The 13,182-nt window shown below is 37.8% G+C and overlaps 1 protein-coding gene across 2 annotated transcripts in view; it reads right to left on the minus strand.

Annotated features, from left to right (window-relative positions):
- Positions 1-13,182, minus strand: part of Osi24 (Protein) — a 67,410-nt gene that overhangs the window by 26,468 nt on the left and 27,760 nt on the right. Inside the window, exons 1-3 of one of the 2 annotated variants that reach the window (XM_072299461.1) lie at positions 9,587-9,734; positions 8,855-9,450; positions 6,235-6,408 (exon numbers count right to left, since the gene is read on the minus strand). In XM_072299461.1, the coding sequence (XP_072155562.1) occupies positions 6,235-6,408; positions 8,855-9,332 (652 nt within the window). In that variant the 5' untranslated portion in view covers positions 9,333-9,450; positions 9,587-9,734. Of the gene's footprint in view, positions 1-6,234; positions 6,409-8,854; positions 9,451-9,586; positions 9,735-13,182 lie in introns of those variants that run through there. The other variant, XM_019040730.2, reaches the window with a different exon arrangement.

Consider the following 13,182-nt stretch of genomic DNA (forward strand, 5'->3'; position numbering starts at 1 on the left):
TAAGAAAGAAAAGGGGGAAAAGTCCATTGGAAAGAAACTCACGTGACGCGTGCGCAATGAGGCGGACAGTACATATGAATACATCGATGCATAGCCTCTGTAAATGCATATTATGAATGCATTTCATAATGTGCTTTGCTTTTTGCTGTGTGTCAAGCTGAAGGCTACGCCCCCTGTAGATTCTTCAGCCACTCGCGATATTAAATATCGTTGGCCAACAGGGCCGGATTAAGGGGATGGCCACATGGGCCGCGGCCCATGGCGGCAAATCTAGGGAGCGGCAATTTTTTTTTAATGTAGGTATAAAAAAAATCGAATTTAGAATAAAAATACAAACGAGAAAAGGCAACAAAATCTCTCATTTCCTGAGAGCACAGTAATTTCTAATTTTGTCGACTTTCAGTGATACAAGAGACAGCACCTTTAATTAGTCGAGTTAAGAGAGAAACCTAACACGCCATTTGGCCTGGAACGGCGCGACTTAGAGAGGTATGATGACGAGGACTTGAGATGAAAAGGAGAAGCCCTCGGCGCGGCGGTCGGCATGTAACACATATTAGCGCCTACAAGACTGCTAGAATACTTCACGCATTGCATCAAACACAGTGCGGTCACTGCAGTCAGCGTGAAACGGATAGCGCCTACAAGAATGCATGAATACTTCACGCATTGCGCCAAACACAGTGCAGTCTGCACGACGCGGCGGCGGAAATTAAAATCATTAAACTACATTTATGTTTGTTCTTTCATAATTTTTTCGTTCATTTCTTATGAATGGAAGACCTTGTCCACATAGAGATAGGTTTACGGAACTTAACTTTCGCGCAAAGTTCCGTGAACTTTTGCTAAGAGTGTCGACACGGCTTTCCCAAAAAGTGTGTCCAACACGAGTAAACGCGTCTTCTGCATCCTCCCCCACTGGCACGTTCACTTGATGGTTTTTATTGACGTTTCAAAACGAATGAGAAGGGGGCGGCAAATTACAGGCGGCCCATGGGCGGCAAGTAGGTAAATCCTGCCTTGTTGGCCAAAGTACGAAACCGCCTATCTCCAGTGCGGTATTTCAAAAAGTCTGCTCCTATATTATTTTTTCAAAGAGAAACAACCCAACTTCATACAAGTAGCTTGAAATCAACAGCTAGCAATAGCATAGAGAAAAAATCAAGGAAGTTTTCAAGAAATTGCGTTCATTAGTTTTCCAAAGAAAAAATAAAGGAGGGTAGGAAGTCTGCGACGTCGCAAACGAAAGCACGTTGTTTCGCACTTCAGCCATGGGTATCGGTCTCAAGAATGAAAATTCAAAAGCTGGTAAACGAAATCAAGCGCAACTGATTGTAAGATAGTGGACGTTTTTTACAACTAGAAACTAATTTAAATGCTCTTATCTCCATGACTTTTCAATGAGAAAATCCTCTAAATTTTTCTTTCATCACCATCATAAGACTTTTTTTTCTCCGCCGCCGGATCTCCATTGAAGAAGAGAAATTGTTACACAACCATAGCATCACCTGATGGCAACGAACTACTAAACAGGGTCTGAACTAAAAATAAGTCAACTGAATTCTCCTCGAAACCTTTCATAGAAAATTAATCATACAATGGGAGTTTCGGAAATCAACTCCTGAACGATATATTATAGCAAACGTTTTTAACAAAGCTCAAATGGAAGTTCGATTATACAAATGACGTCATTTATATTTTTGTCATTCATTCTTAATTGTATAAACACTTGTATCTTGTTTAGGATTTGATTATCAGACTTCCCGTTTCGTAATTCATTTCCGTCGTGAGACTATGTATATTGGAAAAAGAACACATTGGATCTAGAGTCCATACTCTCGAAAACATTGACACGAAAAAAAACTCTTGATTCAATCAGATTTGTGCCTAAGTCAAAAGGAATTCCGCTCAAATTAAGAGGCTTGGCTCTTGATTTAAGCAAAAATCCGGTTGAATCAAGAGTATTTGTTCTTGTCTATGTTTTTAAGAGTCTAGACTCTAGATCCAGTGTGTTTTTTTCCCCAGTGTGTGACAAATAGGTGCTCATTGTCTATAAAAGCAATACACACATCAACAAATCAGATGAAGTAGAATTGGCCTGAGGGAATGAGAGTTTGAAAGTGACCTCTATGTTTCTAGCCGTGCGTTAAAGTCTCCTTGGACCCTGGACTCTAGATCCAATGTGTTTTTACTTTCTCGCTCCCGTAGGGTAGAGAGGAAGTATTGTCATTTTCCAGTGTACAGCGTTTTGACTTTCCACCCCTTTCAATTTCCTCCCCCTTCAGGGCCACCCCCCAAGACCCCTCCCTCTCCCCCGGGTTTCCATTTCACTAAAAACCGTGCATTGGGAAGGAACCCACGTGGCGCGTACGCAAGGAGGCGGGCAGCACATATGAATGAGCCGCAGCCGTAGCTTCCGGCGCAATGAATGGCTGAACGGTGTGGTGCGGCGCGGCCGCGGGGTCAAGTTCAATAGCGCGGCGGGGCGATGGCACCGGCGGCGGCGCGGCTGGCGTGTGCCACATTTGGGCACAACCGGTTTTGGCGAGACCGGGCCGCGGCCGCAGCGTCACGCGGATACAATCGCGCTCCGGTCGCCGCTGCCGCCACGATCACTTTCGTTTCGCCGACCCCGGCGCTCGCGTCCGCGTCTGCTTCCTCCGCTCCCGAGGGAGAGCGCCGAGCGCCCGCCGGGATAAAAGAAAGCGAGAGGAAGAGAGTGAGCATCGGAAGGAAGCTCTTGGCGCTCATTGTCAGGCGTGGGAAAACAATAATCAATAATCTGTCGAAAGATTGTTTTTATCAATAATCAATAATCTGTCGAAAGATTGTTTTTCCTCAGAATGGACCACTAGACAAGGTACGAATTTCAGCATTCTGATATAGGTTTCTTAACCAAAATTTCACATAGAATACGATGCGCACAACAAAAATTACCGAGATCAACTCCTAATGAAGAAATTAAATGATTTTTGATGCGTGAATTCAAACCACCCGCTCATGAAAACTCAATGCTATACGTGATTCACATTGCGCGCTAAACATAATCATGACATTAATAAAGTTTGATTTGAACAACACCATATTTAATTTTAGTTTTGAAGTATAACCAAGGTGATGTAATGATCGTTTTTATTAATTTACTTAAGACCTTTCAGCATTTCGCCATCTTCAGAGTACAGTCATTAATACATAAATATATCACAGTTATTACACTTTCGTCCTAAACTAAATAACATATATCAAGGCACATTATACACATAGTCTTAATTACAAGAGGGTCAATATTACCTAGCATTGCTTCTAATCAAATTGTAATCATTCAACTCTGGTGATTGTTGTTACGTGAATTCACCGATGCATCGATATCTCACTTGTCAGAACTTTCCTGATTCATTAATAGGTCGCAGCACCTCCTGATGAGCGGGTTTGTTGCTATTTCTATTTCTATGCTAGGTAATATTGACCCTCTTGTAATTAAGACTATGTGTATAATGTGCCTTGATATATGATATTTATTTTAGGACGAAAGTGTAATAACTGTGATATATTTATGTATTAATGACTGTACTCTGAAGATGGCGAAATGCTGAAAGGTCCTAAGTAAATTAATAAAAACGATCATTACATCACGTTGGTTATACTTCAAAACTAAAAAAAAAAAATAATCATGACAGTCTCTGCGATATAAAAATCTGGCAACCTCAATCTTTACGCTTTGGCTCAGTTGTAGCAAATTGCTTATAGTTTGAACAACACATGGTGGGAAATGAACGTTTGCTCGATTGAGAGGCTCGCTGAAACCGTTGTGGTGCGCGATTTGACTCACGTAGAGCTTTGAGTTTCTTATGAGCGGGCCTTTTTAAATTCCTCGTAACCAATGTGAAATAAAAATGTTAAAATCTTCCCTAGGAGTTGATTTCAGTAATTATTTTCGTTGCGCAAATCGTGTTCCACGTGAGATTCTGGTTAGGAAACATATATTAGAATGCTTCAATTCGTACCTTGTCTAGTGGTCCATTAATAATCTCAGCCAGACCCTCCTTTTGCGGCGTTGTAGACTTCCAGTAGTACTTTATTTTTTCCATAGAGTACTAATCAACGTAATTTTTTGAAAACTTCCTTGCACTCCTTGATTTTTCTTTTCTGTTAGTATGGAATACTCTGTATAAATTCTAAACTGTAAGGCCTTATCCACACGGGCATGGATCGCGGAACTTCGGGCGAACTCGTTCAAAGAACTTACTTTAACTTAGCTATAACTTGTTCCAGAACTTATTATAAATCAGCTATGACTTGTTCCTCGAAATCCCCAGTTTGCGGAACTAATTTCTCCAAGCTCCGCCCGTGTGGACAATACCTAAAGTTGACTTTTTTCTCTTCGAAAAAATAAATTAGGAACGGAGATTTCGAAACGCCGCAATGGAGATATGTGGTGTCAGTTCAACCATCGATCTGCCAGTATCACAAAATTATTCTAGTTTCCAAGTAAAGATTAATGCCATACTAAAGGGCAACACCGTATGAACATTCAAATGATGCCAAACGTTCCCTAATCAAATATATATTTTTGAGGGAAGTTTTGAATAATTTTTGCTTGAATATTTCAGATACTTTAGATCAAATTGCTAGTGAAATTCACTGTGGTATTAGAGGGAAAACATCTATAAGTTTCCCAAAAAATCCACATTTTATCCAAAAAAAAAGTTGGCAACGTCTGAATGCTTAGCAGCGTTTTTCTTTAGCACGGTATTAGTCATTTAAATTCATCCTTTCTAATCAATATTGCAACTATACAAAGTTTCATGAGCTGCTGAGACAGACATAAAGCCGGCTCTACTTTTCTAACCCTTCGTTTGAGTCTCCGGGGTATATTATGTGCTGCACACGCCATCGACTGCGTATGATGCTTGGAATGGCGTAGTCTCATCGGCTTCTGGCTTTTTGTCCGTCGATTTTACGTTAGTTGGGATGCATCTCCAAACTTTCCGAATTTCATAGTCTGAGAGCTGATTATTGAAATTGAAAGACAAAGCTATATCAAAAAGGAAGACAAGTAGAAAACAGAGCAATCCCACAAGTTAAGACGGGTGGCTGTTGTGGACAAAAGGGGAAAATGATAGAGCAGAATATAGGGGTAGGGTCTCTTGTGGGTTGTCTTTATATAGTGTATGACTTACCACCTTTGTCCATTGCAACCACCCGCTTCAACGAATAGGATCGCCCCATTTTCTTTCCGTCTTATTTCGTCCACGAAAGCTACGTTACTGTTAAGGGAATATTTTGCTCATTCTCTATTTTTCAAATGTCACTTCATTCTCAAAAAAGTTCCTGGTGTAGATTGTCCTATAATTTTTGCACGGATGAAATTCACTATTGAATGTAAAAAAAGTTGGTCGGACCTTCTCGTGGTTGGATGTATAATTCTGTTCCTAACTTTCAAATAAAGTTAGTTCCCTAACTGTATTTGAAAGTTAGCAACAGAATTATACATTCACCCACAAGAAGGTCCGCCCAACTTTTTTTAGGTATGCTGTACTGTTATCAGATGGTGATCATTCATCTTGAAGTGTAAACTAATTAGTCTAAAAATGTTTCCTTGATCTTCAACAGCACGTTTAGGTAATGTACAGCTTGACGTGGTCAATATGAGAACGATTGCCTTTCAAATGTACATTACGACGAACGCTTGAACGCCAGGTCAGAACACGACACATGACTCGTCAAAAAAAGTTGGTTCTACTCAAGCAAAACCTACGATTAGTTATATAAAGAGTATATAGTAAGTATATAGTTCAAAACAGAAGCTCGTTCAGTTAAATTACAGCATTATGACAACAAAGCATCGTAGCTTAAGATCTGGTTCATCTTGATGAATGTAATCAAATAATTTACATTCAAACCGCTGCATTCTTTGACCGTTTTCGATTGAAGTTTTAGAAACACCAGATATCGGCTGAAATACTTTCATGACTTTACACTTGGTTTCTTTCTTTGAAAACGCGACATCTTGTTGCCCCATTTACTGTAAGTGAAAATAATCGACGGGAAAAGAGTTCACGGCGTACCTTGATGAATATGATATGGTAAATAAAATTGTGGTATTCATATATGCACTTGGGTGGGTCACATTTCACGTCTATTTATTGTCACGTATGTTGAAAGTAATAGTTGTGTCTCGGTTTTTAGTTGAGAATAAAAAGGGGGTACAGGAATAAAATGAAAGTTTTGTACCTTTTCCGACCAATTTTCCGACGCTGCCGAGGATACTAGGCAAGAACATGGCTATTAATATTGACTTGATGATTTGCGCTCCGATGAAAAGAGGCAACAGCAGTTTCTTCAGTCCGAATGCCAGGAATCCCAGCCCAAATCCAGTCAAAAACGGGCTTTTACTGAACACTCGGGCTGAAAACAAATTAAGAAAAATTGTTATGTTTCTTAACAGTTTTTGGTCGTGGCAAAAATTGTTAAGACTAATACCGATATTATTGAGGATTATTCCTCGCAGCCTTAAAGTGCCTGTAAGATTATCCACTTTCAGAATTTCTGCGTGACGAGTCCATACCGATAACATTTTCAATGCAAACAAATACATGCGTTTTACTACTTTTGCAAATATTTGTAGAATGATTATATCCCTTCACTTCAATGTCTCTTTTCTTTTCTGCAGCGTTGCTTTCTATTTATTCAAATTAAAATAAACTTTCCCTCTCTTTCTTGGCTCACTACATTGTTTTCACTGATGAATGAGTTCAATCAACATTCCGAAATTTGCAGAATGATCTTCCTGGAACGCTCTATCGTAAGGATCAGATATCACGTCTTAAAATGAAATAAGGGCGAATAAAGATAAGTGAATATGTTTATATTATTAAAAATTCCTTTACTCATTTTAACTCATTTTAGAAATGGGTACATCATCACCTGAGATGCACCCATCCAAAACAATTCTGGGAAAAAATTGTAAAAAATTGTAATAATCAAGTATACTTAAACTATCTACTACTAAAATATCTTCAAAACACAGGTCAAATCATTGTTTATAATGAACTCACAGAGAAATCACCTTTCAAAGCACGCTTGCATGGTGCGCACTTATAAAAAAAAAAAGAGTATCGCTGAATGTGCTCCAGTGACTTACTTTCCCTCGAATTATTCATATTTCTGTTAAAGAAATGCACGCGAGGAGAATTAATTAGCCTCTAAAATATGAGTGATTTTGGCAGTGGCAAACTTTCTTACTGGATCGCAGACTCATAATTTCTTCCGTGTCCTCAAAAAGTCCGATTTAAGAGCGTGTATTTGCATACAAAGCTTTACAACGAGCTAGCTTGGGGACAAAAATGGATACCCTAGAAAGAATTCGTTCTATGCATCAGCTTTATCTTGGAAAATATTATTTGGCTGCAAAAAAGAGTTGCCTCCTTATAATATAAATTTAGTTTTCTGTTTTTTTATGATTTTTCTTATAGAAACGAATAATGACCGATTTTGTAAAACACTCTTGCACAAATTGTCGCCCCTCTAACGTAAGGGCGTACCTCAAGTTTCGCGTAAGCCCATGTTTTACACATGAATCCATTCACTCTGGAGTTCATGTAGAAATCGCGAGATACGCTCTTACATCAGAGAGACGGAGAATGAAGGAACAGCAAATAACACTCCTTTTTGCCCTTTTGGGCAAACCATACTCTTCACCGCGAACGTATTGTAAACCTTGCATTTCTTAAAACATTTCATCACTAATATCTCAACCTCAAATTACCCCATACTCATACAGAAAAGTGTCACGCCTCACTAAAAATTTTTTTAGATGAGATATTATTTTGACTTAAAGCGTCGTTTCTTGCCGATTTTTTTTTTCGTTAATTAACTTAAAGTCAGTATTTGAAGTTAAAGAAACGTGATTTGCCATCGTATTTTTAACATAAACTTAACGATAACAAAACGGCGCGTTTTTAACTAAAAAAACACTGAATTCAAATTTTATAAAACTCCAAATTCTGTCGTCAAAAAACGACGCTGTAAGTACAAATAATATCTTAAGAAAAAAATTTTTCAGTGCTTGAGCACTCATTTTCTCTTCGTTTCAAACATGTAATCAAACGTATGCAGAGTGTTGTGTGTCAAAACACATTTCTTCCATTTTATTTTTGCATAAAACTTGTCTAGGCTTTGAAAGAGCATGCGTGACTTGACTCTCGTTCTAAAAAAAAAAAAAAATGTTAAAACGTGCTCACATGAGATTTTTTTCATTACAAAAACATTTTTGCCCACTGATTTCAAACTTTCTCAGCGTAAAATGATCTGCACTTACAAATTTTTGATGAGTTGGAATATTAAAAGCAAATTTTGAAATTTTAAGAAGGCTGAGAAATTCGAAAGTAATTCCGAATGACCAGAGCCTTCCTAATCAGCGTTTTTTATACTTAACAGCTTGTTTAAGCCCATTCTTTAGGTGTATTCTTCTTGTACCCTATCCCCCCGCGCAAGCTCTGCCATTATGTTTTCCTTTATTTAGAGAGCGTTATAACACGGCAATTTTCTGTATAGAGTCTTTAAATGTGCCCCAATTAACAAAGTCCCTTGAAATTAGAGACGGCTAAAACATAGGATTTCATTTAAACCGAAATTTTGTAGGTAACAGATTCACTGTACAGACACTATACAGTGGAAACAATACGTAAGTAATAAATCAGTTTTTTTTTAGACATTAGGAGAAGTGATTGCTGAAAATTAAATTGAAATAGAGACACTGCAGTTAATTTCGAAATTTAATATCCACCTGAAGAAGAGGAAATCTTTATTTTTCGTAAGGGAATAACTAAGGGAAAACTAAAAAATTACTCACCAGTTTCGGCGTTTTCCGTTGACAAACTTTGGTCGAGCACCAGAGGAATCCTAATGTCGATAACTTTTTCCGTGAAAAAATCTCCCAATTTTTGAAATATATAATCGTCGAAATCACTGCACTGATTCTCACTTACACTGTTGGACATATTTGATATTTGAAAAACGAATTTATTATCTTGGTTTAGAATCGGATCACTATTCACATCGCTATTTTTATTCGAATCGCTACTATTACTAACACTACCACTAGATTTTTGGTTTTTGTATTTCTTAATGACTATTCCGTCCAGCAACTGGATAGAGTCCCTACTTAAAAAATTATCTAATAGTTTCACTAATTTGTTGATTCTTTTATCGTACCTAAAGCACAGGCTGTCCGCCTCAGTTCGCACACTCATTATTGACACGAAAAGCACTATTAAGAGGGACATGATCAGCTTGATACTGATCAGTGGCGCGTTCTTTTTCAGGTCCATGATTGGTCCCTGATTTGCCTCGGGTCAAAATCCTTTGATTTTTGGTGTGGCTGCCGAATCGAGCTCAACCGAATATCATTTGGCCCTCAAGTTCCGTTTCCTCATCTTCGGCGAGTTTCTGAAATCAAAAAGAAAATAAAATAATTTTAATAACAACCACCTTAAGAAAATTTATATCATTTTATGGAAATTGTACAAAAGTTTAGATATCAAATTTTGTAGCGGATCTGATATGGAAAATAGTTCTAACTTACGTCACAAATTATGTAATGTTTGTAATTTTTATTAATTTTCATCCAAACATAGCTGATACTCTCTTACTATTGATTCTACTTTGTTAAAATGAAGCTCTCTGGATCGGAAATGCAGCTTTGAAAGTCGCAAGGCATAAACCTCATCCCCCCTTCTTTGTTATTCCGACCATAAAGACACACTACTCCGACAAATTATTGCGTTAAATTATTCTCCGCTTAATGACATCACCAAAATTAGAGATTCTGTCTAATAGGTAATTACATCATTCTTGATTATGCCTCATTTCCCTGTAAACCGCGAAGTTATCATTTTCATATTTCTCATAACCCGTTACACTGAACTCATCATGTTTTACGTCTTTAGAGACGTAATGAAGAATTAGCTTTTCATTATGCAGAGACAAATGTCTCTTGCTTGTTATGCTTCCCCTAAACGGAAACGGATGTCGGGAGCTCCTCATTGAAGTAATGATGAGATAACTGGATATTAAATCAAAGTTAAACCATGATTTAAGACTACAGTGCGGTTAAATAGAACTGGAAGGATATAAAACAATATTCCTTTGGTTATTGCCGCCTAGAGCTGAGGATCAGTTCGTTTATTTCAAAAATAGAGGGTTCTTTCGCAGCATTTTACATCACTGTAAAGTCTAAAGAAAACCGTGATAATTATAGCATGAACCGAGTAAAATAGAGTCAAGGTCGCGCTCAAAACTGTGCGTTGTTGTCATTTCTTAAAAACATATTTTTAAATAAAATAAAATAAAAATTAATAATTTAAAATACATAAAAAAATACAGGTCTGATAGCCTACATTTTTGGCGGACACGGACAGACCGTCTATTCCGGGCTCAGAAGTCGTGAGTTTCAAATTTAAGAACCGTATTTTTGGCTACGGAGCCCAGAAAGGGGATGGTAAGTATGTCTACATGTTAGTACCCACAAATCATCCTTAACACATCCGTTCTACATAAGTAATATTAAATCAATTGCCTGATTAAGAGAATCTTGCACACAAAAATAAATTATTTCTTTAAATGATGAAAAAGATGGCAAAACTAGGGCGAGTGCAGCAAAATTGGAAGTATTTATGCTTAAAGGAACTAGAGACGAGTGGGAAAGAGGGAGTGCTCGTTAGTTAAGGGTCATAAGAATAAATGGAAATTACTCGTAATTGAAAACAATTCCCAGAAAATTTCAAAGAAAATCATAGTTTAATTTGCTTTCAAATAGATAAAGCACGAGTAGAGAAACACACTTCCATCCGAGAAACACAGTTCGACTTTATCCGTTGATGTGTGATACACAATATTTGTTTTCCCAAGACTTTTCAAAAGTAATTTTAAATTTTTGACCAGAAACACCTGTGGTTCAATTTTAAGATCCGACAGAAACGGCAATGTGGTATGCGCATCTTTGACTGTTAACGCTCTAAACGGTGACGTTGTAATCAATTTGACGCACTTTTCTTCGCGGCCAGCGGCGTGAGCGCCTCCGTTTATCCGGCCGGGATGATGTTATATCCCGTGTAATTACTGTTAAAAGCGCAGTTGCCACTTCAGTGTATTTTGTAGATTAGTTCATGAAAACTTCACATCGAAATCCGAGTAAATCGTAAAACTTCACTGGAAAGTAAACACATTGAATCTAGAGTCCAGACTCTTGAAAACATTGACAAGAAAAAATACTCTTCATTTAATCGGATTTTTGCTTGAATCAAAACGAAATCCGCTTAAATCAAGAGGCTTGGTTCTTGATTTAAGCTAGATTTTGATTGAATCAAGAAAATTTTTGCTTGTCGATGTTTTTAAGAGTCTGGACTCTAGATCCAGTGTGTTTTTTTTCCAGTGTTTGTATATGAAAAAACCGCAGGTTCATAGGCACAAGAGAAAAAATAATTCGACCGAGTTTTATCAAGCAACAAAAAATAGGACTTATAAAATGTATGAACATCTGTCCGTCGTTGGTGCGAGAAATACAGAGTTCACGCTTCACGCAAAATAAGTTTGTGCGCTTTTAGACTGCGACAGAAGATCGTTCGACGTCATTTTTACCTGTAAAGTAAATTCAAGAAGCAAGATGGCAGATCTTTCGTCGCAGTCTAAAAGAGGGTAAACTTATTTGGCGCAAACTCTACTGTATTTGTAAATTTGAGAAATTTAATTTAATTTGTATGTGTAATGATGTCAGTCGTATGTCCGTGCGTGGACATTGGACCTTTCTTTGCCTCCATTCCCTCCATGCTTGTTTCACTACGTAACTAGGTGCCGTATAGTAACTACATAACTAAAATCAGCCTATCTTACCCCGTAATCTAATTTTCTCTGACATTTTATATTTTAATAAAAAAAACGAAGTAACATTTAAACTCGAAATATTTGCGATCATATTCTATGATCAAATGTATTGCGAGTTTGAAGGCATTTGTAGATTAGGCCTCTATTGAAAAATATATACATAGTTAGGTTGATTCTGCTTAATCCGGAAAATTACATATAGATATTCCGGCTGGCCATACTACCATGACATGCCCAGGAAGCGACGTACATGTATGTAAAAAACAATAACTTGAGATACAATTGTCATCCTCCAAAAATTAAAAACGATTAAAAAACTGCATGCAAGTAATGTCACACACTGGAAATGCATGCATGATTTCCTTAGGTACTTCTTCTTATCTAGAAATTCTGCAATTGAAAGCCACTGTCAGTCCACATATTTGCCCTTCAATTTCGGTAATGTAAGTACATACCTACATTAAATTTTTTCATCTCATAAAATCGTTAGAATTTCGTTAATCGGTGTTCACTATTTTTTCTTATACAGAACCCCGAGAATTAGAAGAAATTCATTTCTGCGCGTCGATACTTATCTACATGGCGTTTAAAATAGAAGGGAAGGGAAGAGGGTGGAGGATGATGAGAATGGAGAATTTGCAAGGGTCTGAAATTTGATGAATTTCCTGTTTAAGTGGAATCCTCTGAGTGAACTGAACACGAAGATACCCTTGATTCATAAATTGAGCAATTATTAGAGGAGATATGACAAAATAACCTAATCTGCTAAAATACATGTGTTTAAATGGGAAATGCCGCCAGATGACGTCACAAGGCGGCACATTTTCTCACTTTTAAATCAATTTTTCTCCAATTTCCCATGTCAGAAAAAAATTATGAAAAATGTTGCGAACTCAGCTCATTAGGCACTTTCAGATGAAGCAATAAAAAAATTGCGTGCAAATTCTCCATTGCCGCTCCCGCGCTGCGAGCGTTGTGGCGTTGCGTTGTCGCCCTGAATTCTGAAAGTTAGGAACCGTGAAATAATATATCTACCAGCGGTGGCTTAGTCTAGTTTCCCGGCATTCTCGTTCCACAGAGAAACTGCTAATTAATTACTGTGCTGGTGAAGGGAAGTTCAACCGCATTCTGAAGTAAGGCCATGTCCACGCGCTGCTTTTTTGATCCTGGTGTTTTACCAATGTGCGCCATGCTATGAATCAAGTTAAACTGCAGAACAGGGCCAACCAACACTTTGGGTTGGACCATAGGAAGAGGTCAGGAGCGTGGTCTCATAGTAGTAAAACAGAAACAGATATT

Source organism: Bemisia tabaci, chromosome 4, assembly GCF_918797505.1.
Source record: "Bemisia tabaci chromosome 4, PGI_BMITA_v3".
In the NCBI taxonomy this organism is placed as follows: Eukaryota; Metazoa; Arthropoda; class Insecta; order Hemiptera; family Aleyrodidae; genus Bemisia; species Bemisia tabaci.